The 23,722-nt window shown below is 41.3% G+C and overlaps 3 protein-coding genes across 4 annotated transcripts; 1 reads left to right on the top strand and 2 right to left on the bottom strand.

Annotated features, from left to right (window-relative positions):
* Window positions 1–34: 34 nt before the first annotated feature.
* On the bottom strand, window positions 35–7,759 carry mcmbp (minichromosome maintenance complex binding protein). Of its 2 annotated transcripts, XM_088420868.1 has the most exons (17): window positions 7,602–7,759; window positions 7,373–7,459; window positions 6,753–6,844; window positions 6,529–6,669; window positions 6,379–6,420; window positions 6,223–6,310; window positions 6,001–6,138; window positions 4,699–4,844; window positions 4,540–4,637; window positions 4,289–4,461; window positions 3,915–4,038; window positions 3,722–3,839; window positions 2,354–2,519; window positions 2,112–2,245; window positions 1,427–1,594; window positions 1,163–1,251; window positions 35–346 (listed from the first exon to the last, which is right to left on the bottom strand). In XM_088420868.1, the coding sequence occupies exons 2-17, from the start codon at window positions 7,437–7,439 to the stop codon at window positions 220–222; spliced, it is 1,911 nt and encodes a 636-aa protein (XP_088276994.1). In that variant the 5' UTR covers window positions 7,440–7,459; window positions 7,602–7,759; the 3' UTR covers window positions 35–219. The 2 variants fall into 2 exon arrangements, with proteins under 2 accessions (XP_088276994.1, XP_088276993.1); XM_088420867.1 differs by lacking the exon at window positions 7,602–7,759 and having other exon boundaries at window positions 7,373–7,536.
* Window positions 7,760–8,209: 450 nt separating this feature from the next.
* On the top strand, window positions 8,210–15,226 carry sec23ip (SEC23 interacting protein). Its single transcript, XM_088420866.1, has 18 exons — window positions 8,210–8,398; window positions 8,847–9,355; window positions 9,445–9,652; window positions 9,735–9,928; window positions 10,232–10,321; window positions 10,437–10,557; window positions 11,011–11,100; window positions 11,247–11,388; window positions 11,490–11,698; window positions 12,177–12,265; window positions 12,353–12,508; window positions 12,672–12,767; window positions 12,834–12,974; window positions 13,075–13,230; window positions 13,396–13,498; window positions 13,602–13,784; window positions 13,915–14,086; window positions 14,789–15,226. Exons 1-18 carry the CDS (start codon window positions 8,266–8,268, stop codon window positions 14,868–14,870), a joined length of 2,874 nt encoding a protein of 957 aa, XP_088276992.1. The 5' UTR covers window positions 8,210–8,265; the 3' UTR covers window positions 14,871–15,226.
* Window positions 14,894–22,328, bottom strand: csgalnact2 (chondroitin sulfate N-acetylgalactosaminyltransferase 2). Its single transcript, XM_088420869.1, has 8 exons — window positions 22,207–22,328; window positions 19,739–20,607; window positions 17,899–18,115; window positions 17,674–17,775; window positions 17,409–17,587; window positions 17,232–17,326; window positions 16,543–16,624; window positions 14,894–16,471 (listed from the first exon to the last, which is right to left on the bottom strand). Exons 2-8 carry the CDS (start codon window positions 20,388–20,390, stop codon window positions 16,179–16,181), a joined length of 1,620 nt encoding a protein of 539 aa, XP_088276995.1. The 5' UTR covers window positions 20,391–20,607; window positions 22,207–22,328; the 3' UTR covers window positions 14,894–16,178.
* Between the last annotated feature and the right edge of the window lie 1,394 nt (window positions 22,329–23,722).

The following is a 23,722-nucleotide window of genomic DNA, read 5'->3' as shown; positions in this document are numbered from 1 at the left end:
ATCCATACATTATTCACAGTGCAAAACAAAAGACTGGACTATTTTTTTACAATTTTATTTACATTGGGAAACAATTATAAACATGGAAAACTGTGTACAACCATAAGGATGTTAGCTGCTAGCATGTAGCAACTGCTAGACAATGCTCGTGAACATGGATGCGTAAACGTTTGTTTCATCATTTAAGTATCAAAAGGATAACATTAACCAAGAGAATAACTATGGTTCGTTTCCGTTGACGGTCTTGTGCTGCTCCATCCTGCAACTACGCTGAATCTCCATGTGTTTGGCCCTCAACCAGATGTCTCGAGACAAAGAGCAGTGCCCGAGGCTCAGCGATAGCAACCTAACAACAGAGAGCTGGTCAATTGCATCTCATTGCACCATTCTTATGAACTAGTGTTTCCCAAGGCACATTTTGTGCGTTTTAAAAACATTCTTGTGCTTTAAAAAAAAAAAAAGGAAAGTGGTTAACTATGTACCTTTTGCCATCTATTGTAAGAACATTAACCCCTGGGGGAAATTTTAACCCAACTCTGGCTTTTTGATGTGTGTTATGAAAAGACAAGCATACAAAAAAAACAAAACAAAACATGAAGTTAAAATATTGCATAGATTGTTAAAACAGGACGGCTTCCAGAGAGACTGCCGTCTCTTCTAAATGCTTGCAAATGGGAAGTGGAGAGGTACACCCTTTAGATCAGTGGTCCCCAACCTTACATAAGATCAACAGTGGCCAGAGGCGGCGCCAAAAAAACAAAGATCAAGCACAAACGTATGAACTGTTAAACGAAATCATCTCCAAAACATTGTTTTGGGTGCAGCCCATGCGGACTGGTACCGGTCTGCGGACTGGGGGTTGGGGTCCACTGCTTTAGATGTCAATTCTAGCCCATGTCGGGCTCATCTCTGCCATTCAAAATTGGAAATATTGTCAATTTTAATAAAAAATCTCCGGACACCCAGGGGTTAAATTGTTCTGTCTAATACCTGAAATTGGTCATTTCTCAGCACACATCTAATCTCGGGCATCATATTAAGGGAGTCACAGCATGTCAAAAGCTAGTCCACTTTGGTTAAATAGTATATTTCCGATTTTGAAATTGTCTAAGTGACTTTTAAAAGGTACTTTCTAAATAGAAGAAAAACAACTAAAGCCCACCTTGCCACAATAAGCATTCGGTGCAGGTCCTCAGCACTAATGCTTTGGGGATCGTCCTTCCTCATGTCTACAAAATCATCCTCGACTGACTGGAGACAACAAGGAAAGAAACTATTTAAACACAGGTTGAATAGTTTGAAGAGGCTGCTCAATATATTAATTCAGACTGCAGTCTATGTTGAAAGTTTTGCCTGCTGGGCTTGTAGCTCAGGTCTTCCTGTCAATTTTTCCAGGAAGTAGGAAGAGAGACTGAGAAGGTCTCACCTTGGTCACTTCGTCTGATATACTATAGTCCAGCTGCCGGGCCACGCTTAGGTAGAGTCGGAACTTGTTGAACTGAGGGGAGGTCTGCGCATGGATGGGGAAGCTCGAAAGATATTCATCCATGCGGTCTGGAGCCACTTGAGGTTGTAGGTTTATCTGACAGTCAGACTGTTGGATCAAAGAAAGAAAGGTGGAAAATATTTGACATTTATACATGTTGGAATGCTTTCATCACATCACTGCACACCAGCAAGGAGCAAAGCTTGACCAGCCGTCACGCCAAGACAAACAACTGGACCTGTGACCAACCCTGGAGGTTGTTTACACTGTGCTGCCCTTCCCTGCAGACTGACGCCTCTTTCTAGATTGTTCCTATGGCACACAGCTGCCGCCATGGCAACATAACAGCCCAGCACACAGGAATAGCACAGTGCATTCCTTGCAGTGTTCACAACAGAGTGAGACCCATGCTAAAGCCCTCAGCTGGAGGGGGGGTTCTGCGTCCAGCCAATGACAGCTCAAACAGCAGCGTGATGCTAGCTGGAAACAACCTCCAGCGTCGGACATGATCCAGTCTCAGGAGAGGCTGGTGGAAACCTAACACCTCTCGGGCCTGGCAGGGGAGAGGCTCGGTTGTGGCGTGGGCGTAGCGTCAAGTGAGATCAGTGTGATTGCGTGTCCTCACCGGCAGCAGCGAGCGCCCCTCTGATGCGACCAACACGTTAATATTGCAGGGGAATTCCATCTGGTGGTAGTTAAAGTCATAATCAACCTTCTGCCATGAGATCACATTCCCCAAAGCTGTCACATTGCGCACACCTGCAGCACCACACGCACAAACAAACAGAGGCAAGCTTGTTAGTGTCAAAACACGCTTTCGGAGTTGGCCAGCTTGGGTCGTCCCCTCGAAGCATGTGCAAGTTTCACCTGTCGCGTCTAGTTGGCCTTGTTCCAGTTTGGTCTCATCAAGGAAGAGGGAAGTGTTTTTGGCCAGCTGCAAGGCTCCGCTCACCAGCCGGTTGGCCACATAGTCCTTCTTTGGCACCAAACGCATTTGATTCATGTTGTGAAGAGTCATGGCCAAGTAGAATGACTAGAGTGTGTAGATAGAAGAGGAGTTGGATTAACTAAAGTATTTTTTCTTTTATCTCGCTTTTTCGGTTGTAGAAATTTTGACTTGAAAGCGGAACATTTTTTTTTATTTTTTTTTTTTTTATTATTATTAGGTCATCCACACACTGAACGAAGATCACTAAACGCCGACGATGTGACGACATCACACATTATGGCCATTACTTCTGGCCGCTGTTGATATGACAGTGAGAAGGGTGGTGTGGTTTTGAAAGCAGTCGGTGATGCACACGTTGTTTTGTCTCTGTGAAATCTGGCCCACAACTGTCTGTAAGTTGTACTTTCTCTGTAAGAATGTTGATGTATGATAATATGCCCAAAGTGTATTTGTTTGTTGATCCAACAACTTGTGAATATGGATAACATGCTACCTAATATTAGTTCTTATTTTCATCGCGTTATATTGTGCTGCCCTGTATGCGTTTAGCTTGTTAGCGTTTTCCTTTGCGCCAGGTATTTCCCTTGAAATTAATAGCATTTGTAATTCAGTTTTATGATTGACTTCATGTAATTTGCACACAGTTTTTGAGCCCACCCCCTCAACCCGCAATAAAGCTCTCAAGCGTTGACCGGTCCGTGGTGATAAAAAGGTTGGGGATCGCTGCTATATGTGACTTCAGTGACTCAAGTAAAAAAAATAATTATAGATTATAAAACACCTAATAAGGGGACCTCTAGTATTTAACGGTGAAATGCATTATGGGAGTATTCAAATTAACATTTGTATCTGAATAATTGCTTAGTGTTTTCAAGATGCAAGTAAATACTGTCACTACCTTGACTTTGTATTAGCTAAAAAAAAATTCTTATTTTTTAGCGTCAAAAACACTATTCAAAAGCAACCCCCCCCCCCCCCAAACAAAACAAAAAAACCCATCACATTTCACTATGCATACAGTCACACCAGGTAGGGGCTTCAGGAAGTACCCAAATCTAATCGTTAGATCATTAGAGATGTTGAGTTATCTTATGTAAAATGTAGATTGCATTCAAATGAAGCGAGCCCCCCCCCCCCCCTTTTTTTAAATTCCCTCTCACGACCATTTTCGTATCACGCAGTGTGTGGCGACTCTAAAGCATTCACTTGCCAATTTTCAATGTCCATGTAACACTTGGAAATACTTTGACACCAATCTCATGAAATTACTCTTGGATTTTACTCACAGAAGGAACAAGTTGCTGGATGACCTTGTAGAGGCATTCCGTGTATGAAGACATAGTAGGACATCCACTCAGGTTCAGCGTGAACTTGCCTAGTGGTAGCACATCTCGTCTGGTATACCTAAAAAAAAAGCTCTGGATGAAATCTGCTTCTGTGACAGGCAGCCAGGTAACAATGCATAAATGTGGCACATACACATTGGAAATAAGATGCAGCATTAAGTACTCTGCAGCAAGGGAATCACCCAGAAGGACATGTGTTAGATATGCAAGGAAGTCCCTCCGTACTGACGCCATCTCGCTCAAGGTTGAAGATAAAACTAGAGGAAGGAAAAAGTTTAACGAGGACATACAGTACATTATTGATGTCTGTTAAATACAGTAGCTAGTAGACAAAAAGTCAAGATTTCTAGAGTGTCTTCCCACCTATTCACTGTTAAATTACACAACCAGGAAGTTTTTATTAAGCCTCTTATTTGTACTGTATGTGTAAAATGAATTATGTGTGAAAAAAGTTGTGGTGCATGTCTTGTTTTAGATCACTGGTGAGAAACCAGGACTTTTTCTCACTGGCGTGGTTGTCTTGCAAGGTGGCACAGGGCAACAGGGGGTTGTTATGTGCTAGTAGTTTGGCATAAAGCATATGGAGGCGAGGAACCAGTGACGCTGGAGGGCTGTGCACCCTCTGTTCCTCCGCTGTCTCCATTGACTCCGAAGCATCGATGAGGGATGAGGACGCGTCCCTGCGTGGATATACAAACAATGAACAAGATGTCTAGGAGCATTTTAAGAACATCAAACTGCTCTAAATGGTCTCTCACTTGTCTTCTGCCAGAGCGCTGAGAGCAGGGCTCACTGAGAGGATCCCGTAAACTTCCATGACGTCATTCAGTTTGAAGCTCTCCCAGTCCTCATAGACCTGCCAGAATCACGTCTTGAGATTTGGCCATATACGTCACTCCGCCTGGGGATTGACATACCTTGATTAAACAAGACGGGCCTTTCTCGCCTGGTAGAGGGAAATTGAGGTCAAGATGTGAGGTAGACGTCATGTGACCGGGAGCAACTTCCGTCTCCTGCCGCTGAGCATCGCCCTTGTGTTGTTGATCTGAGGAATTCTGAATACCTGTACATTAGACAGGAGGAATCTCGTGTAAGGCAACGCGGCTTGATTTTCCATTTATTAGTAATTACGGGTGCAACAATGAGAAGGAAGCGACATTCGGAAAGCTACAACTGATGAAGCTCGGCTTCATGGGTAATCATTCCACCACTTGTGTTTTTTTTCTGTGAAATCTGAGATGAATGGTGGGGGCCACCAAATGAGTTAAAAAAAAAAAAATCTTGTTTAATCTACAGAGTACAAGCTGGTAAAAATGAGCTGACTTGTTTTGTAGATAACGTATTGGGTGTGTCCTAGGGCTCAATTCTGGGTCCAATTTTAATTAGTATCTACATCAATGACTTGCTGTCAGTGTGCTCTGGATGTGAGATAATAATGTACGCTGATGACATAGTCAATTACATACATAGGAGTAAGGCTGGGCGATATTTTCTACATATAAAACCTACATTTCCCCCCTCAATTATAAAAAAAAAAAGGAAAAATAACAGAAAATTTAAAACAAAGTATGCTTTCCTTTTAGCTATCATTTAACATACATAATTCCCTAATCACAAACCCTCACCTTGCATGAAATACTTCTGTAAACAAATGTAGCAATATTGCACATGTTATGAGATTGATAAAGTGCAAACTTTGAAACGTAAAACTTTTTTCAACTTTGTTAAAGATTAGACATTGCAACTTTTATCACATATGATGTGGATAAAAGGGGTGATGCCAAATTCGTTCTATACAATGACAATAAAAGCATTATATTACATTCTATGCAAGACCTGAGGTGTGCGCTCATGTTCTATAATTTTGTATCATATGCTGTTTTTATATTAACACATTTTTATGCTTTTTGTTTTTAGCTACCACATTTAACACCTTAAAGACTATAATTGGAAATAAACTTTGCAGCAAAAACTGTTGCTGTCAGAGAAATTCTCATTAAGGTGAACTGCCCATGCTTAAACAAAATAAAAAATAATAATAAAAGGCAGAAAAAGAAGTGACCAAGAAGTTACTAATGTGAATGGATGGAAAACACTTTTTTTTCTTCACTATTCTATTGCGCTCAGCCGGTCTGTGCAACACAGTGATATTCTAGAATAAAATGTCATTACATAGTTATTAGAACTTTTTTTTTTACATTGTGACAGCATTGTCATACCTGCATGATGTTCTCTCTGTTTCTGTGGCTGAGCATCCATGCCATCGACATCATCATCTTCATAGCTGCGCTTTTGTCTGTTGGGCAGGTACGAGGTGGACGGCAACACTCTGGCTTGACTCGATTCAGCATAACAGTGCAACATAGTTAAGGGAAATGAAGTAAATGTATAATTCAAAATATCACATGTTTACACGGTTTTTCGTTGAGATCAGGATATGTCTTTGACCCAAGAGTTTTCCCCAGGAATAGGTACACAGTAAAAAGTTTGTCTTTCGGAGGTCACTGTGTCTTTGGAGTTAAAATCCACCTGAAGGTGTACACGAGAGTCATTAATTGGGGCGTTTATGCTTCTAGAATGAACAGAGATGAACTTACCCCACATTCAGCCACATCTCTATACTTTCCACACCTTAACACCTAGACAGAAAAAAACCCTCAGTAATCAATATATTGATTTAGTGTGCTGTCAACTAGAACGTGTCTGTGTGAAGAAATCCTGACTCAGAAAATGATGTGAGTGCTCACTTCAGTTTGTGATGATGGATCAACAGTTTTATACACTCCCATGTAAAACTCTGGATCAAACATGTCCTGAATTGAACAGCGGAACTTGACCAGGCTGTCAGGCTTTAGGTAGTGCAGTGGGACGTCATTCATCGATGGAACCTAGAACAATATAAATATATTAATATTTTCAAGACAAAGTACTTTCTGACAGGCAAAAAAAAAAAAAAAAGTTTCAACATTACCCAAGTGTGGGCATCCGTTTCATTTAAACGACCTTTGAAGAATTCAACCACTTTTGCCTCCCAACCAGAATTTGGGTTGTTCTGAGATGCAGCTAAAATAGCAACAAGAGCAAATTAAAACTCATTAGTTTTGATACACCAGGAAAGACAAATATGAAAGTCATGTGCAAGTCATACATTTTTAATAACTGGAGCATCCATAGGAAAATAAAATGTAATAAAAAAACAAAAAAACTTAATGGGGTGACAACTAAAATAAAATTAGAGGAATTAAAGTCTTACTTGTAGCTATTGTTTTTTTTGTTTTTGTTTTTTTAACTGATCAGTTTGGAGTTCCATATACAGTATTCTTATATTGTGTACCCGTCCATTCGCATGCGTGGACGCGGGCGCAAACTTCATGTTTCTAGCACAAACGCAACCCACCGTTACTGCAACCGATCGTGAGGGGGTTTTACTTATTAACTGACGGAAAACAACCAGGATGTATGTTACCTCCGATGAATAGAAAGTCACGAGTACAGTACATAATGGCCATGAGCTCCCGAGCTAACAGAGCTGCACGCACACGCTGTGCTGAGCGTTCATGTTGAGTAGTAAAGTTCGCGTGAGTTTCTTACCGAAGATTTCCTCAACAACACCCAGCGGGTTGTTAATCCAGTCGTGTGCGGAAGGCATCGTGTCCATAGACAAATGATGGATGGATGCTAAGTAAATCGGGTAAATAAGAGAAACACAATAGTGAGCTTCAATTCACTTTTGACAGAACGGCAGAAGAAGCTAGGGCGGGAAATACACGTCACTGGGCGAAGAAAGGGTGCGTTTGTTTTTAATTTAGACATACTGGACCTCAAGTGGTATAACTTTCATTTCCGTCAGATTTTTTATTTTGTCGGTTTTATCTTGTTTCTGCATTGACGCAAGTTTCACTGCATCGAAAAAAATTGCACGCTAAATAACCCACACTACGAAAAAGAAAAGGAAACTCAAACTACCAGTGCGCAAATACTTCCTCACGCCTACAGGTGGCAGTGAAAACGCCGGGATATTATTGCTTTTCTCGGACCCAAAGAGCGCTCAATTTTGTTAACCCAGACGCGGCGTTCCATTTACTCGGAATTCAGTAAACTATACAGTGACATGTTGTCTTGTAACTTACGGGAATCTATTTGCGATTACAGTCACACCATAACCTAATAGCAGTATCAAGAAGTACAACAGCAGCAGTACTACCACAAGTACTTTTATTACTCATATTCCTGTTACTATTTACTACTATTATTACTGTACTACTACGTCTATAGTAGTAATGCGTTCTCATTTTGACTGCCTCCAGAAAAAAGGGGAATACTGTATTGCAAATCAATTGAAATACTGTATCTAAATTTCTCTGCGGTAGATGTATCATTTAAAAAAATGTTCTGTTTCTTCCTAGTGGACTTGAACGCATCATGCTCTTACTGCCTGCCCACTCGCCTACTCCGGTAGTGGCTACGTGTAATTCACAGGGAAAATGGCAGATAGAAAAAACAATAATGTACCTAACTCCGGTGCAAATTTGTTATTTAGTGGGGCTCCGGAGTTTAACTTCAATTTGCCTTTCATGCCAGTGAGTCAGGCCTCTGGTCCGGCGGTGCTGTCAGGAGGTAAGAAGGAATAACGTTGGCCGAAACGTTAGCATACAGGATAACTAGCAGAGTTTTTGTTGGGATGATTGTCAACTGTTATTTAGTCCACACAGTTGAGAAACAATAATAAAAAGCATGTAGCACATGTCATGTGGTCAGAATTCTTAACTGATTGTCATTGATTTATTTACATGTACAGTTTTGTTAACATATACATTAGTTCGCTGTTCTCGTCTTCACAGTGAACTCTTAACAAGATTTTCAGTCATTATGATGTTCCATGTCATGCATTTAATTTTTTGGAAATATATCATTTGTTATAGTCTTTGTTAACCGAACGTAATTGATGTGTTATTAGATTAGTAATACTGCAGTAGGCTTTAGTTTGAGTGGTTATGTCTTATGCAACGCAGAGATAAAACAATTCGTGCATAAAATGTGGATGATGATGTCTGATGTCTATCAGATGATTCTACCGAAGTTGGCGAGGAAGACAGCTTTTTGGGGCAGACTTCTGAAAACGTACAAGCTCCATCTACCTTCAGTTACTTCTCTAACCCGGTTACCAGCAGTGACCCGTTTGCATCTATTGGCCAACCATCATGCCCACCACCATCATCATCAGCAGCAGCAGCCACATGTGCCGTCTCTGCACCGCTTCCTAGCAGCACTAATATGGCCCCTATGATGCCTCCAAGCTCACAGTTGAACACTACTCCTCCTGTTTTTGGCAGTACAGTGTATCAGAGCCCAATGGGACGCCACACTCCTCCCCCGGGTACAATGACCCCGCCACCACCGCAGATGCAATCACAGAGTCATAATCCATATAGACATACCGCCATCAGCAGCAAAGCAAGCCCCTATATTCCAGCTCCAGAAGTCCTGCCGCAAAGTCGCACATCTCAACACAATCCCTACTCTGTTACCTCAGGGTCACAATCATTTCCGCTGTCAGGACCCGCATTCACAAAGGTAAACTTCATCACTGACTGTGCCGGCTTGTACATTTGATGCATAATGTAACATGCTTGAATTTTTTTTTTTTTTCTTTTCTACTCCAGCCTCCTCACATGCAAGCACCACCACTTCCTCCTCAAGCCAATACTACTGGTGCAGTTGTCCCTGCTATCCCAATGCTGCAGTACCACTACAATATATATGAGCCTATTCAGCCACACTGGTTCTACTGCAAGCTAGTGGAGTCCAAAAGTGTGTGGCTTCCTTTCAGCATCATCGACTCCCTCCAGCTTGAGGAGACGTATAACTCTGGTACTACCAGCATCATCGTTTCAGAAGAATGCCCATTATTCTCAGTAAACATAAATTAAGATGCGTGGTGTTTTATTTACAGTTCAGCCAGACCCAGAAAATGTAATCGTGCGAACAGACGGCGGTCGGTTTGACGTGCACCTCTACGACCGCATGCGATCTGCTGTTTTCTGGGAGGAGGAGGATTCTGAGGTTCGCCGCTGCACCTGGTTTTACAAAGGGGATACAGATAGTCGCTTCATCCCCTACTCGGAGGAATTCAGCGACAAACTGGAGGTTTGTTATCCGACTTCATTCAAAGTTAAATAAAATTTAAATGCTAAAAAGGGGGGCAGGGCTCAACATGAAATGAGTATACGTCAACAGAGTTGTTAGAAAACCTTAAGTTTCCTTTTCTTTTTATTAGAAAATACTCCCTTAAATGTGACTTATGGCAACACAAACTAGTATATAAAACACACTGGTTAAATTATTGCAAAGTTCCATTTGAGATTTAACTAGTTTACGAAAAAACAGAACTTGGCCCATAGCCCCTTTTTTGATCTGCTGTTAATTTCCTCCATATGTCTCTTTCTCTAGGCTGAATATAAGAAAGCTGTATCTACCAACCAATGGCATCGTAGGCTGGAGTTCCCGTCTGGAGAAACTATTGTCATGCACAATCCAAAGGTACTATTGCAAGTCCCACTTGTGCTTGAAAGTGTCTTCAATCTCTCCCCGAGTAGCTTGAAGTAATGGCTATGACCGGATGAGTGACCGAGATTTGTTGTCAATATTTGTGTAGGTGATAGTGCAGTTCCAGCCTTCGCCCAATCCTGATGATTGGAGCACAAATCAGGATGGACAGAGCAGACCCAGAGTGGTGAAGAGAGGAATTGATGATGACCATGATGAAGTCCCTGACGGTAGACAAGATCCTCATTATACAGCTGACCTAGACCAAGTTCACACATAGACAGATATGGCTGACAGTCAAGATCTTCTGGGTTTTAGTCTCAGCTCTTTGTGTGGAATTTGCACCTCCGCTGTGTGCTTGGATGTTTTTTTTCCTTTTTCACTTGTTCCCAAAATATACATGTTAGGGTAACTGTAAAAAGCTCTTGAAAAAAAGAAAAAGAAAAGGCACATAGAAATATGTATTTATGAAAATATCAGTAGCTTTAGTTTGGAGGATTCGAGAATTGTTGATCTCAACATGGAGAAACCATAGGATTTAAAAACTGCCTTTTAAAGTGTGACCGGATAAATGCCATTTATAAACAGACAAATGCATTGTGAAATGCCTTCTAATGCACCATAATGAAAATTTGAATAAAGACTAAAACAGAGCATATCGATATTTCTTTTACCTTTTCTAGGCGAGCTGGCCAAAGTGGACCATCTTGTCTTCATGGTTCATGGAATCGGTCCTGTATGTGACCTGAGGTTTCGAAGCATGGTTGAGTGCGGTGAGTTTAATCCCAGTATGTTATTCGTGCAGTCACTTGGGTGTTTATATTGCGGAGTGCCCCCACCTGTATATGTAGAATATAATAAGCACATTTTCTTGATACTTTATTACTGAGGTAATAAATACAAATGTATATACTTTCAGTGGATGACTTTCGCAGCGTGTCACTGAAACTGCTGCAGAGTCACTTTAAGAAGCCCTTGGAAGATCACGCCATCAGCCGGGTGGAATTTCTGCCTGTCCATTGGCACACAGCTCTTCATGGAGATGCCACAGGGGTGGACAGGTGAGGAGACCTTACATCTTTGAGATGCACTGATATATGCAGTATATGTAAACTTGTCAAACTGGTCATTTTACTCTACAACTTTTCTGTTCTCTTTTCAGGAGAATAAAGAAAATCACTTTGCCCAGCACTGGACGATTACGCCACTTTACAAATGAGACATTGCTAGATGTGCTGTTCTACAACAGTCCTACATACTGCCAGACCATCATGGACACAGTTGCCTTCGAGATTAATCGACTCTATGCCCTGTTCCTGGAGAGAAATCCAGATTATAAAGGAGGAATATCTGTTTCTGGGCATAGTTTAGGTAATGCGCAATTTAAAACAAAAAAAGTGCCGTGGCAAGTGCGTGTGAATGGTTCTTTGATAGGTATAGACCTATTGTTTGGCAGGGCCAGGAGTTTTGACAAATCCCCACCAGCTCATTTTAAAAATCTGAATGCTAACTGTGTTAACTTCAGTGAACTATTTACAATTTCAGTTACCTTTATAGGTGATTCTGCTGACCATGAGAGCATTCAGCACCTTTTGTTTTTGTTAGAAATTAAAACAAAGATAAGTGAGAGTTTAATATTTCTGCTGTTTAGAGATTTTATGAGAACTTGATTTATGGTAGAAAACTACGGGGTTATAGGTTTTCCCTTGACTTCTTAGGATGTGTTGATGACCCTCAGAGCTCTCTGGATTTTTTGTTGGAATTCTATAGCAAAGATGTCTGTTGTCTATATAGAATTAAAACATCTCAAGTTATTATATTGTTATTGTTATTGTTATTGTTATTGCAGGGTCCCTTATTTTGTTCGACTTGCTGTCAAATCAAAAGACTGACACGAGCCCTCCCGTGGTGCCCACCCTCAACGGAGAAGCTAAGCGGGTGAATGCCGTTTGATTTCTTTATTCATTAAGCTTGGCGGCCACATATGCTTCAAAAGTAGTTATAAAGTTTGTCTCCAAAATCAAGGTTGCAGCCCCGGTTCCACAGGCCGTCACCCCTCCAGTTGCAGAGGAGGAGCCCAAAGAAGAGGAGTTAGAGGACCTTTCTTCTGCGCTGGATCATCTTGGCCTGTCCGAGTACAAGAAGACTTTTGACGAGGAAAAGATTGACCTTGAATCTTTTGTAAGTGAAAATTCAAACCTAATGAGAAGGTCACAAGTAGACTGGGGTCTATTGATTTTGTGATCCTTTTTTTCATGATCCCAAACACTACTTGGATAAGCTCCAGCTCACCTGCAAATTTGACGTGACCGATTTGTGTCTCTGTGCTGCTTGTTTGTTTCAGCTCATGTGTACAGTTGAGGACTTGAAGGAGATGGGAATTCCGCTTGGACCCCGGAAGAAAATTGCCAAATTTGTCAAAGAAAGGATGACTAAACAGGCAAGTTTGTCAAAATTGAAAAATGTGATCCCTTGAATAAAATCTCCGACCTGCTCTTCCGCTCAGGAGAAGAAAGCTGAGGTCCAGGAGGTGAGTCAAGTTGTGGAACCTGCACAAGCTGCTGAGACTCTTCCTGAAAAGACTCTGCCAGCAGGCGTCTCCTCCATTCACGTCGACTATAACTACTTCGAAGTTGGCACTGGACAGGTACGTGTGGTCATGTTGCTGAAGCGCTTATGAAGAGGATTCTCTTTTTTTGACCGAATGTTGAAATGCGAGCCTATATGCATCCCGCTTTGCTTCTCAGGTGTCGGTGATCTACCACAATTTAGACTTCAATCCAGTCAATTTCTTTGCTTTGGGTTCGCCGATTGGCATGTTCTTGACGGTCAGAGGCTTGGAGAAAATTGAAGAGAACTATCAGCTGCCAACCTGCAAAGGATTCTTCAATATTTACCATCCGGTAGGCATTCCTCCTCATTGTCTATCAAGCAAGCCCTAAATAAATCAAAAGTAGGGATTGGCGATGAATCAATTTGATTGATTAGTGGATTGTTTTGCGCCGCCGAGGTTTTTTTTTTTATGTAAGCTACAGTCCTCACGGCTGACTGTCGCTCATCTGTTTCAGTTGGACCCAGTGGCATACAGGATTGAGCCCATGATAATACCAGACCTGGAATTGAAGCCTGTTTTGATACCACATCACAAAGGAAGGAAAAGGCTGCATCTCGGTAAAGTGGCCATTTCACTAAAGTCAATCTAGTATATTTATTTATGACTGACATTTTGTAGTTGTGGATCCAGCAGCTCTGATGGCATCTTTTGGTGTTTCAGAGCTCAAGGAGAGTCTCTCTAGAATGGGCTCGGACCTGAAGCACGGTTTTATCAGTTCGTTGAAGAGCGCGTGGCAGACACTCAACGATTTTGCTCGCGCCCACACCTCGTCCGCTCAACTTCAGGCACAGTTGGCCATTGTGGCTGATCAGATTGAAGAGCAGGAGAAAAGAGCGCAAGACTGTGAGCCCCCTCTCTCTCTCTCTCTCTCTCTCTCTCTCTCTCTCTCTCTCTCTCTCTCGCTCTCGCTCTCAAACATTGGTGCCCCTCGGATATGTGTGCCTCTTCTTATAATGGTAATGCTTCGTTGTAGTTTCAGAACAAAAAAACCCCGCTGAAATCCCTGAACCACAAAAAGAAGAGGAGCCGGAGGTCAAGATCGGGATGCTGAATGGAGGGAATCGAATCGATTTTGTCCTGCAGGAGAAGCCCATTGAGAGTTTTAATGAATACCTGTTTGCCCTCCAGTCACACCTCTGCTACTGGTACAATCATTTTTTTGTTTCAGGGTTTGGCAGTTTGTTGCTTGCACCACATGCACAGATCTCCACACTAATTGGAATTAACTAGTGTAATTAGTTTGGTGGTAAGGTTATCCATGGGTGAAAATATAATCAATGCTGCCTTTAACTGTCTTTATGGGCGCTTGGGTTCACTTCACTCACCCCCCCCCCCCCTTTTTTTTTTTAAATTAAAATCATTTTTCATCCAGACCTCCAATGGTAGAGGGAGGCAGGCCCTCAGTGCAAGTTGATTTCAAGAGGCTGCCAGACATTAAAACAGTGTTTTGTTTTGTTTTGGTTTTTTGCTTCAGGCACTTTGCTGCGCTTTTTTTTTTCTGTTTTAGACTAAGCCATAACCGGTATAAACGCTGTAAAAAATAATTACCGTAACAGTTGTTGAAAGTTGATATATATTGCTTTTTTTCTTTTGTTAATGTGAAATAGGTTACAGGTTTAGGTATATACAATTTTTATAGATAATAATCTTATTCATGGTCAGTGCGTTGAGTGGGGGGGGGCAAAACGTTTTCTCTTTCCTAGGGGGCTCGGCAAAATGTAATTGAGAAGCACTGCATCAAGACAATTGAGATCAGTCTATGTCTACAAATGTGATGTTGCTTAACATTTCTAGCATTTACACCTTCTTTCAGCCTGTAAAGAATAATAAATATTTGTGATTTGCAGGCAATCTGAAGACACGGTTCTGCTTATCCTCAAGGAGATCTACAAAAGCATGGGCATCCAGCCGGAACACACAGTACATTAACACAATAAACCCCCATCACAAAAGACTTTGATTTTGTTTATTTTCATGCCATTTTCTTGATTTATGATTTTTTTTTTTACAGTCTATCCATGTGATTTTGCTGTATGCAATTGTGTAATACAAATGTATTACACCATCTGTTTTAAATTAAGGAACATAAAAGGCCATTTTAGACTTACAGAATAGTCAAGTTTATTGTAACATTTTATAGTATAAATTATAGAGCTGGACAAGGAAGAGAAGTGTATAAATAGACAAAATGCCAACAGGAAGGAATGAAGTAGCAGCAACAGTTATTGAAGCCTTTTCTGCATCCAATGAGAACATTGACCAATAAATCATTTCCTTGCACGTTTCTTTGTGTTCCATTGTTTGGCTGAAAAGAAGAGTAAATGAACCAACTGTTCTACCAATTTTTAAATGAAGGAACATTCACAAAAATCACACATCATTGTGAGACAGAAAACCTCCCACCTGCCTTTGAACATTCTAGGCTCCTCTGATGACTTCATGTCTAGCGTCAGCAGACTAATCAGCAGTTAACATGACCTCTGGAATCAAAGTAAAGGAGTCTGCAGGCATCAAAAAGTGGGTACGAGATGAAAAAAGTCATTCATTTGAATGAAGGACAACGGTTTGTAAAATTATTTACACAAGGGTACCATTCCAACACAATCCAGTGCTGGGAATAAATAGTGCCAATAAGCCACGACACACTTTGGAGAATAAAAATGCAGGTACCTCAGACTCAATATTAGTTTGCATGCTCACATTTTTGCACCTTCAACAATCACATTGACATGCTTCTCTATTAAGACAGAGACTGACTGTCACAGAAAATAAAAAAGGTCCCTTTTCACCAAACAGCTAATAAATAGAATACTAACTGAACAATATGGCTCCTCAATCAAAAATAAAAGTTGACCTCTCCCCAGTCGCAAAACCAAAGAACAAACACAAGAAGTGGATTTTCACCTTCATTTTAAGGAATGTCAACATGACAAACTGCTGAAATCAGCAGCAGTGAGAAATTTGGTGGTTATTCTGTTGGGTCCATTTCACAGCAGGTCAATACCTGACCTGCAAGATGAATTGATTTTTAGGGGGGGGGGGGGGGGGGGGGGGTACGTGTACAAAACGCAGCAGGGGTAAGCAGTGATGTGATCAACTGCTCTTTTCAGTTTGCCGTAGCTCAACAAGCCACGTAATTGTTCTTGGTACATTCATTTGTCTACAGCTGTGCATTGATAAAGTCAGCATTTCACAGGCGTGTTCCGCTGATGTCACACCAGACGCGCGGCGAGCTGCTCAGTCCTCTGCTTTATTCTGAGGCTTGAAGGCCTGCTTGCGCAGGTGAGCCTCAATCTCATCCCGGAAAACCAGCATTCCTAAGTAGGAGTGGGAGGCCTCGTTCATGGCTTTGGACTGGATGCACATGCGGTACTGTTCGGGGGTCAACTCGTCAGCGCACTGCTTCTCGTGCCACAGGTGGAACAGACTAGACACCGGGGTCCGGATCACAACTAGGTCGCTCCGAAGATACTTCCTGTACAAATGGACGTCTTCGACACCCCAGCCTTTCACTTCAAGGTCGAAACCCCCTACAAGAGGGAAAATGATCAGTAAGCTTCCGAATAAAACGGCGAGTAATAAACAAAAGATTTGTCCTTACCGATATTTAGGAAATCTGAGCGATACTGACATGTCATACCGAAGCCAAAATCTCTCCAAAACCCAGCATCCTTTTTGTGAACCTATCAGACAAGACATTTATGTGTCATGCAGCTTATCAAATCAGGGGGGAAAATTTGACCAAGTTGGGTAAGTCAGCTTTACGTATAGGTCGACTAAAAATAATTGTCCCGAAGATCCGTCGGGACCACGTTTGCACTATCATTTTCTACAAGGACCTTTCCCGCAGACAAATGCAGAACTGCAGTGACGGCAGTGGAGAAAGACTACATAAAACCGAGGATGTCAGATGTTTAGGATTTCCCCAAAAAATGTTTTTTCAAAGTGGGTCTGCATGCCACAGCAGAACCTTGACTGCATCCCCACTTAAAGTGACAACATGCAAGATGAGCAGCTATATAAACTCACTATAACAAACAAGGAATGAGTGTTTATATTCATTCGCTTCAACATTCACTTTTATCATTATTATTTTAATGATAATTTAATACGATGAAAACTTATATCCAAACAAATGTAATATTTTTAAGAGAGGTGGAGGCTTGATTACTCAATCGTTCTATGGGATAATCAATCGGCTAGTCGATTTTAAAAAGATTCAATGGTGACAGCCCTACTGTTACGTAACTAACTGGCAGGATTAAATTGTACTTCGATGAGAGCTCTTACCAGTTGAAGTTCAACAGGTGGAGCCAGTTCCACATTTCCGTAAACTATGGCAGGATTGTACAGACTAAACACAACTGGGTAGAAGACTTTCTTGTCTGTAAAATACAATAAGCAGCTCGTTTACTCTCAAATGCAACGAGAAAGACATTTTGAATGAAATGGCATGTTCAAGCATACTTGGATCTGCATGGAGGCGACATGTATTCAGGAAGTCCAATGTGAAATGGATGTCGACATCACAGAAAAACATCAGGACGTCGCCTTTGTTCCAAGCACGTGCTCCGATATCCAGCCCCCGCCCTCGGGAAAACTCCTCATTCATCGGGATCAGAGTGTAATTAGAGAAATCCTCCTCTCTAAAATGAAAAAAAAAAGGGATATCATCTACATACTTTTCATGACACATCTGGATGACAATAGCTTGTTGTAGGCGAGGACAAACCTCGACATTGTTTCCAAAGATGACTTGACTTCTTGTAGGCCTTCTCGACCAAAATAAACCACCGTGAGGTGAACTCGCTTGTCATTGTGTACACACACCTCCCTAAAAGTCAGTGACAGCGTTACATCTTTTTTTTTACAATGCTAATAACAAGAACAAGGTCATAAAAAAAGCATGTGCGGAATCAACAAGCTACAACGTGTCAGAAGAATCAAATGTTCTCACCTGAAGTTGTGCAAGAACTGTAAAAAGGTTTCTACTCTGCCCGCCAGAGGCACAATGATGTTGATAATCATCCCGGATGTGTTAACAGTTGTGCTCTTGACTTTCATCAGTGGACCAAAAGGTCTGAAGAGGGTGATGTGGCGGAAGGTGCTGGACTTCTTTTTAGCGAAGAAGAGCTCGTAAAGTGAGCCTTTGTCCCGCTCGGTCCTGTACATACCTGTCAATACAGGACACCATGGTAGTGCACATTTTGTGCCCAAAACAATCTTGTGAAGCTCATTTTAGTCTATCTTAATAACAATGATTGTGGAATAGAAAATAATTGGCTTCAATGTTTGAATTCATATTCCCTTGACAGAAAAAGAAAGCACCTTTAATTAGTTTGCGTTACATTCAGTTCTTTCCGAATAGTGGGTGCGTTTGCGCTGTTTATTGTAATTGCAAATCTCCGGCACCAGGTGGTGCTGCGGCGCTCCCATTGTGAACGTGTGCAGGGATTAGAAACTAAATTGCAGTCCACATTACTTTATATATTAATCGTAGCCAGTCCTGGCACAATGGTAATGATAACAATGAAACAATTATGGCTGATGAGAATGTAAGAATTACGATATACTATTCCCATGAATTACAATCAATATTGTCTTGAAGGCTTACATTATGCTGTGTCCCCAAAAAATGTAACGTTTTTCTGGTGAAGTATGACATTCATAGAAAATGAACATGCTGTTTGTGTTATTATGATCAAACAGCCAGTTAAAAACTTGCAGTGTGTACCTGCAGAAATTCAATACAAATAAAACAAGTGGAATTTAGTTTTGCACGTCACAAAATGGGAAACGCATGTTGTAACAGCTCAAATGCCCATATTGTACGGCTTTGTGCTAAATCTACAGTGCATCCGCTTGAATATGTTGGTGGAATTTAGATTTTTTTTTTAACACACCAAAGCCCATGTTTTGTGTTTGCCTCAGACAAATGTCTGCAGCTGTGATTCATTTGAATTTAAAATAGTTTGCTGGTTTTCCAAATATACTTGTAAATATGAAGCTCATGGTGCTCTCACTTATTTAAAAAACAAACAAACATGTTTTGATGTTGGATGTTGTACCAGTGAAAAGTTTAGAAACCACTCCAAATTCCACACACAAGTAAAAATGTTATTCAAACTAAAGCATGCTGATTTTAGATTCTTCAAAGTAGGTACATTTTTACCAAGAGGATATCTTTGAACATTTTTTGTATTTTCTCAGTCAACGGATTTTGCCTTATGTTCTGAATGACTAGTTTCACGGCTAAGTATTTTCAAGGGTTAATCCCTTGGATTTCTTTCTCTCCTTAATGTTTGAGGACATTTTAACGCCAGCCATTTAAAAAACAAAAGAACCCGCTGGCAACTTCTGAGCACTTACTGACTGTAGTTAAGTGTTTTTATAGGTTTTCTCAAACCTTTTCTTCAACTATTTCCATTTAAAAAAAAGTATCAGCAATGTTGTCCAAGTCTTAATTTGAAAGTGTTTTTCAACTTGATTAATACTAGTTCTATACACGGTCTAAAAACAAGGATTTCTTTATATCTGTCTTTAATAGAACACATATGGACAGACGGGTAAATATAAAAATGCTCACAGGCCAATATTCTTTTTTTTTTGTGCAGCATGACGATTATTGTACTTTTTTTGCATTTTTTTTTATGGACGAAACCTTTACTGAATCTAAAATTAGTTATAGTTATGCAATTTGTGCCCCATCATTTTGGATTCAGATATTGGTTTACTCCACATGCAGAAACTAAGCCTTTGTGGATAGGCAGCTCGTTTCAAGGCACATCGGGAAATACCTTCTACGAAATGGCCCTCTTTATAGGCATGCTTCTCCAGCGGCACGCCGTCCTCCACGCCGTCCTCCTCGTCAGGGTTGTTGATTATTTCCAGCGCGGCTTCGATGACCTCCACCAGTTCATCCCGGCGATCTTTGCGAACGGGTTTCTCCTCCGGGTGTCTCGTCAGCCCCATCTCCAACTGGTAAACCTTGGATGAGGTGAAGCTCTCGAATGGCACCAGAGCGTACTCGCTGGGTAGACGCGCCCCCGTGTTAACCTCGGCCTTGTCAATCTGAGAGTGCAGGTAGTCCAGAAGGTCCCCCGGCTCTTGCTCCTTGTTCTCACCCAAGCCTTGCGCCTCGGGAAGCTCTTTCTTGTCCTGCAGGAGTTGCAGCTTCTCGCTCATTTCCTGCAGTTCCTGTTTGAGCTGTGCAATTTGCCGCTTCAGACTGGCGGCGCGGTTTAGGTGCTGCTCTTCCTGTTCATGCAGCAAGACCTGGTAGTACTCTTTTCCATAGGGCTCAACAGCGATGCCGGGCAAGACCAGGCTGACGTCGGCTTGAGGGGTGCAATCCAGCAGGTAGGCAAAAATCAGCAGTATCAGCAGCAGGAAGAGGCCCAGGAAAAGCCAGCGGACCCGGCCATGGAGCAGCAACCCCCGTCTGGGCATCACGCTCTCATACAAGATCCAGCTGGCCAGTCTGCATTCCCTTCCCTCTCTCACATCACTTTGGACATCATTCAACTTACGCGTTACACAAGTAACATCTTACAGGTTGATTTTTGTTTTTGCAAGACATTCCAAAAACATTTGCGCCAAATTAAATTAGGTGATTCCAGTGGGCAATTCCTTGGATCCTTTGCTAAAATATTTCCTTGGCAGTCACCTATGGAGGAAAAAGAAAAACCCATATAAAGACCATAAATTGCTTCACAATCATTGGCCAATGGCAGACTCAGAAAGAATACACACCTCCCAGATGTTTCTTAATGTTTTGTTTCTAGAAAGTCTGTTTAAAAGAGAAGATCATTTATGTCAACTATTGAGCAAGACACAACCAAGCCGACGCCACTTACATAACCACCACAGTGAAACCACCACAAGGCTCCAAAATTAACACAAAAAAAAATCTCGTTACCTCAAACAGACTTGACTGTCCAAACTTAACAGCAATACAAATGTGAAGTGAGCTACTTCCTGTTAAACAGTTTGTCCTTAGCAAATAAAAGCATGACACTCATGCATAAAACAGCATCATATGACAGCTGTACCATATAATTGAGTAATGTTAAAGCCTCAAAATTACTAGCAAAGCGTGTCAAAAAGTGCAACAAAATAAAGAGTTTTCTATTCAACTTTTCTCCTAATGTGATATACCTTAAAGGTTAGGCTTGAAGGTCAGCTAATCAAGTCTCGTACAAGATAGTGCAATACTTCTAACCTGACAGCTTTGGTCGTTACCTGGCCTTTCGGGAGTAAATCAGTCAAACAGCTACAATGAAAAGCAGCGGGGCACGAGTGGAGTCTACCACTGTAATTCTAATCAACATCTTAATAACACAATGACCTTGAATGTGCTTCAAAATGACATTCAAAAAATATCTCTAAAATTAATCCAAGAGGATTTCTTTACAATTATTTTCATGAAAGGTGAACACAGTAAACAGTTTAGTGTTTGCGTGTGGCCTTTGGTCTGACCTTTGTGAGGGTGCACCCACTGTGGGCATGTCATCAACAAATTGCAGGGACACGCACGTGTGTAAAAAAAAAAAAAAAAAAAAATCCTACTCAAGCACACAACTGGACAATTTAGCGTCAACTGTGCGACATGCATGTTTTGGGGATGTCATGCAAGCAGGCAAAAATATGTCGCGCAACCAGCACATGCTAAATCCTCAAGAGGAAAAAAAAAACTCAAACCACAGAATTGCGTGACAGATGATCTGCCACAAAATGATATCTTAAAGAAAATTCCCCAAACCACACCAGTTTGACAGAAAAATACGATCATCATCTTTAATTAATACTTGCATGGCTTTCCTCCAAGTATTTTGAGCTCCTTCTACATTCCAAAGATAAGTTTGTTATACCCTTTACTCATAATACTAGGGTGTAGAGTACCTCCAACTCTCATTGTGACAAGCATTATAGAAAGTGGATGGATGGATTTCAGTGCGGTCATTCATTAACTGTACACTTCATACAGCAAATAAATGTTTTTAAATTGTCTGTGAGGCAGCGTGGTGCAGAATGTTGAACTAAATACTGCATGATAACGCCGTGTTCATTATCTCTTTATCAAAACTCAAGTGAACCATTAAGCATCAATTTTGCGTGTGAACAATTATTGTGAATTGTTTAAACCGGAAGTCGACCAGATCGTGCCGTTAGTTTAGCTACATTGGGTTATTTATTCGGTTTCCAGTAATTTTTCTGTATATAAAACTCCCGCAAGGCAAGTTTGTTGTGCAAGCCCTATACTCACGTCATCGTGCTCGCGTCCTTCGCCGTTTATTCTTGAAGCAGGAGGATCGGAGTGCTTCCCGCATCGACAGGCAGCCTGTGTTGCAAAATGCCACGGAGCAAAAAGAAAAGAGTGGCTCGCCGTCTACTTCCGGTCCGCAACAGCCAATAGAACCCATTGACGTCACAGAGCACGTTGAAGCTCGTGAAAACAACAAAAATATAATTTATACACTCTAGATAAAAATATCAACAGAAAATTAATTGCTGTTAATAATGCATTAAAAACGTCAATTTGACATCTAGCGATAGCTTACATGTAACTAACATTTCTCGCTACGCGTATTGACGAAATCTTGTATTCGTGAAGTTGCTATAATAAATCTGCTATCGCTTCACTTCTATTTTTAGACATTAACCGTAATTTGTCCGTCACAAATAAACAAAGTAACGCCATCAAAGCCATTTGAGTGTATTCCTGGAATGAATTCCTTTCCAGCTCGTTTTCAATTGCTAAAATGCGTGACTTTATGAAGAAGCCAAGATTAATATATTCACTGTGATACAGTGACTTTTAAAACTATTTTTCATATGGCATTTTCAGTGCTGCTTTTATTTATTTTTGTCTCTATTTTTATTCCTTTTTTAAAAAAAATAAACTTGCATTTCCACCCCATTTGTCATTGTATCTGCACCTTCAGAGTAATGAAGGTGTTCCAGTCCGTTCAATTCTGACGAAAATATGTTTGAATTATTTGGGACAATTTAATAAAGAAATCAATTTCCTAAGAGTGTTTGGGACCAACATCTGCCAGAACCTGCACGCGCGCTTCTAACACTTGACCATGGAGAGCATTGTGGCAAATTGCTTCAGTGTGGTTCTCCCAGAACTGGAAGAGGCTCCTGGATGTGGTCAGGACATGCAGAAGCTCCTCAGCTGCTCCCTTCCGCTCTCCGCATCCACACTTCCTGGAGCCTAAAAAGAGCTGAGGCATTAGAAAGTGCCGAAACCCACACAGAGACAGCTCTGCATTGAACTGTTAATAACACAAACAGTAATTCCTATTGCTGACACTTTGCACATTCGAACATTCCTGATTCCGAGGTTGAGTCTATTCTATTTTTTTGGGTCACTGAAAATGTTGCGGAACATTTGCCTGACTTCTTTACTAGCCATGTGTGTTCAAATTCCACTCAGTCGATGTGTGTGAGCTGTTTTCTGAATATGTGCGCACACGCACGCACACACATATAAGTCCTCATAGGAAGGCCCTAAACTGGAATCAAATCCACGAACGCCACAGGCAGACGTGCTAAGCCTGTGGCGTTCGTGAATTTGATTCCAGTTTAGGGCCTTCCTTTGAGGACTTTGCATGTTCTCCCAGTGCCTCTGTGGGTTTTCTACCGGTACTTCGGTTCTCCACACATTCACAAAAACATACAGGGTCGGTATATTGGACACTCCAAATTGCCCCGAGGTGCCTTTGCGTGCTGTGATTGGTAGGCAACAAGCGCCGCTTTTGCGTGCTGTGATTGGA

Source organism: Hippichthys cyanospilos, chromosome 8 (genome assembly GCF_059441005.1).
Source record: "Hippichthys cyanospilos isolate Australia breed blue-spotted pipefish chromosome 8, RoL_Hcya_1.0, whole genome shotgun sequence".
Lineage (NCBI taxonomy): Eukaryota > Metazoa > Chordata > Actinopteri > Syngnathiformes > Syngnathidae > Hippichthys > Hippichthys cyanospilos.
The sequence above is the reverse complement of the archived record's forward strand: the minus strand, read 5'-3'. Positions and strand labels throughout refer to the sequence as shown.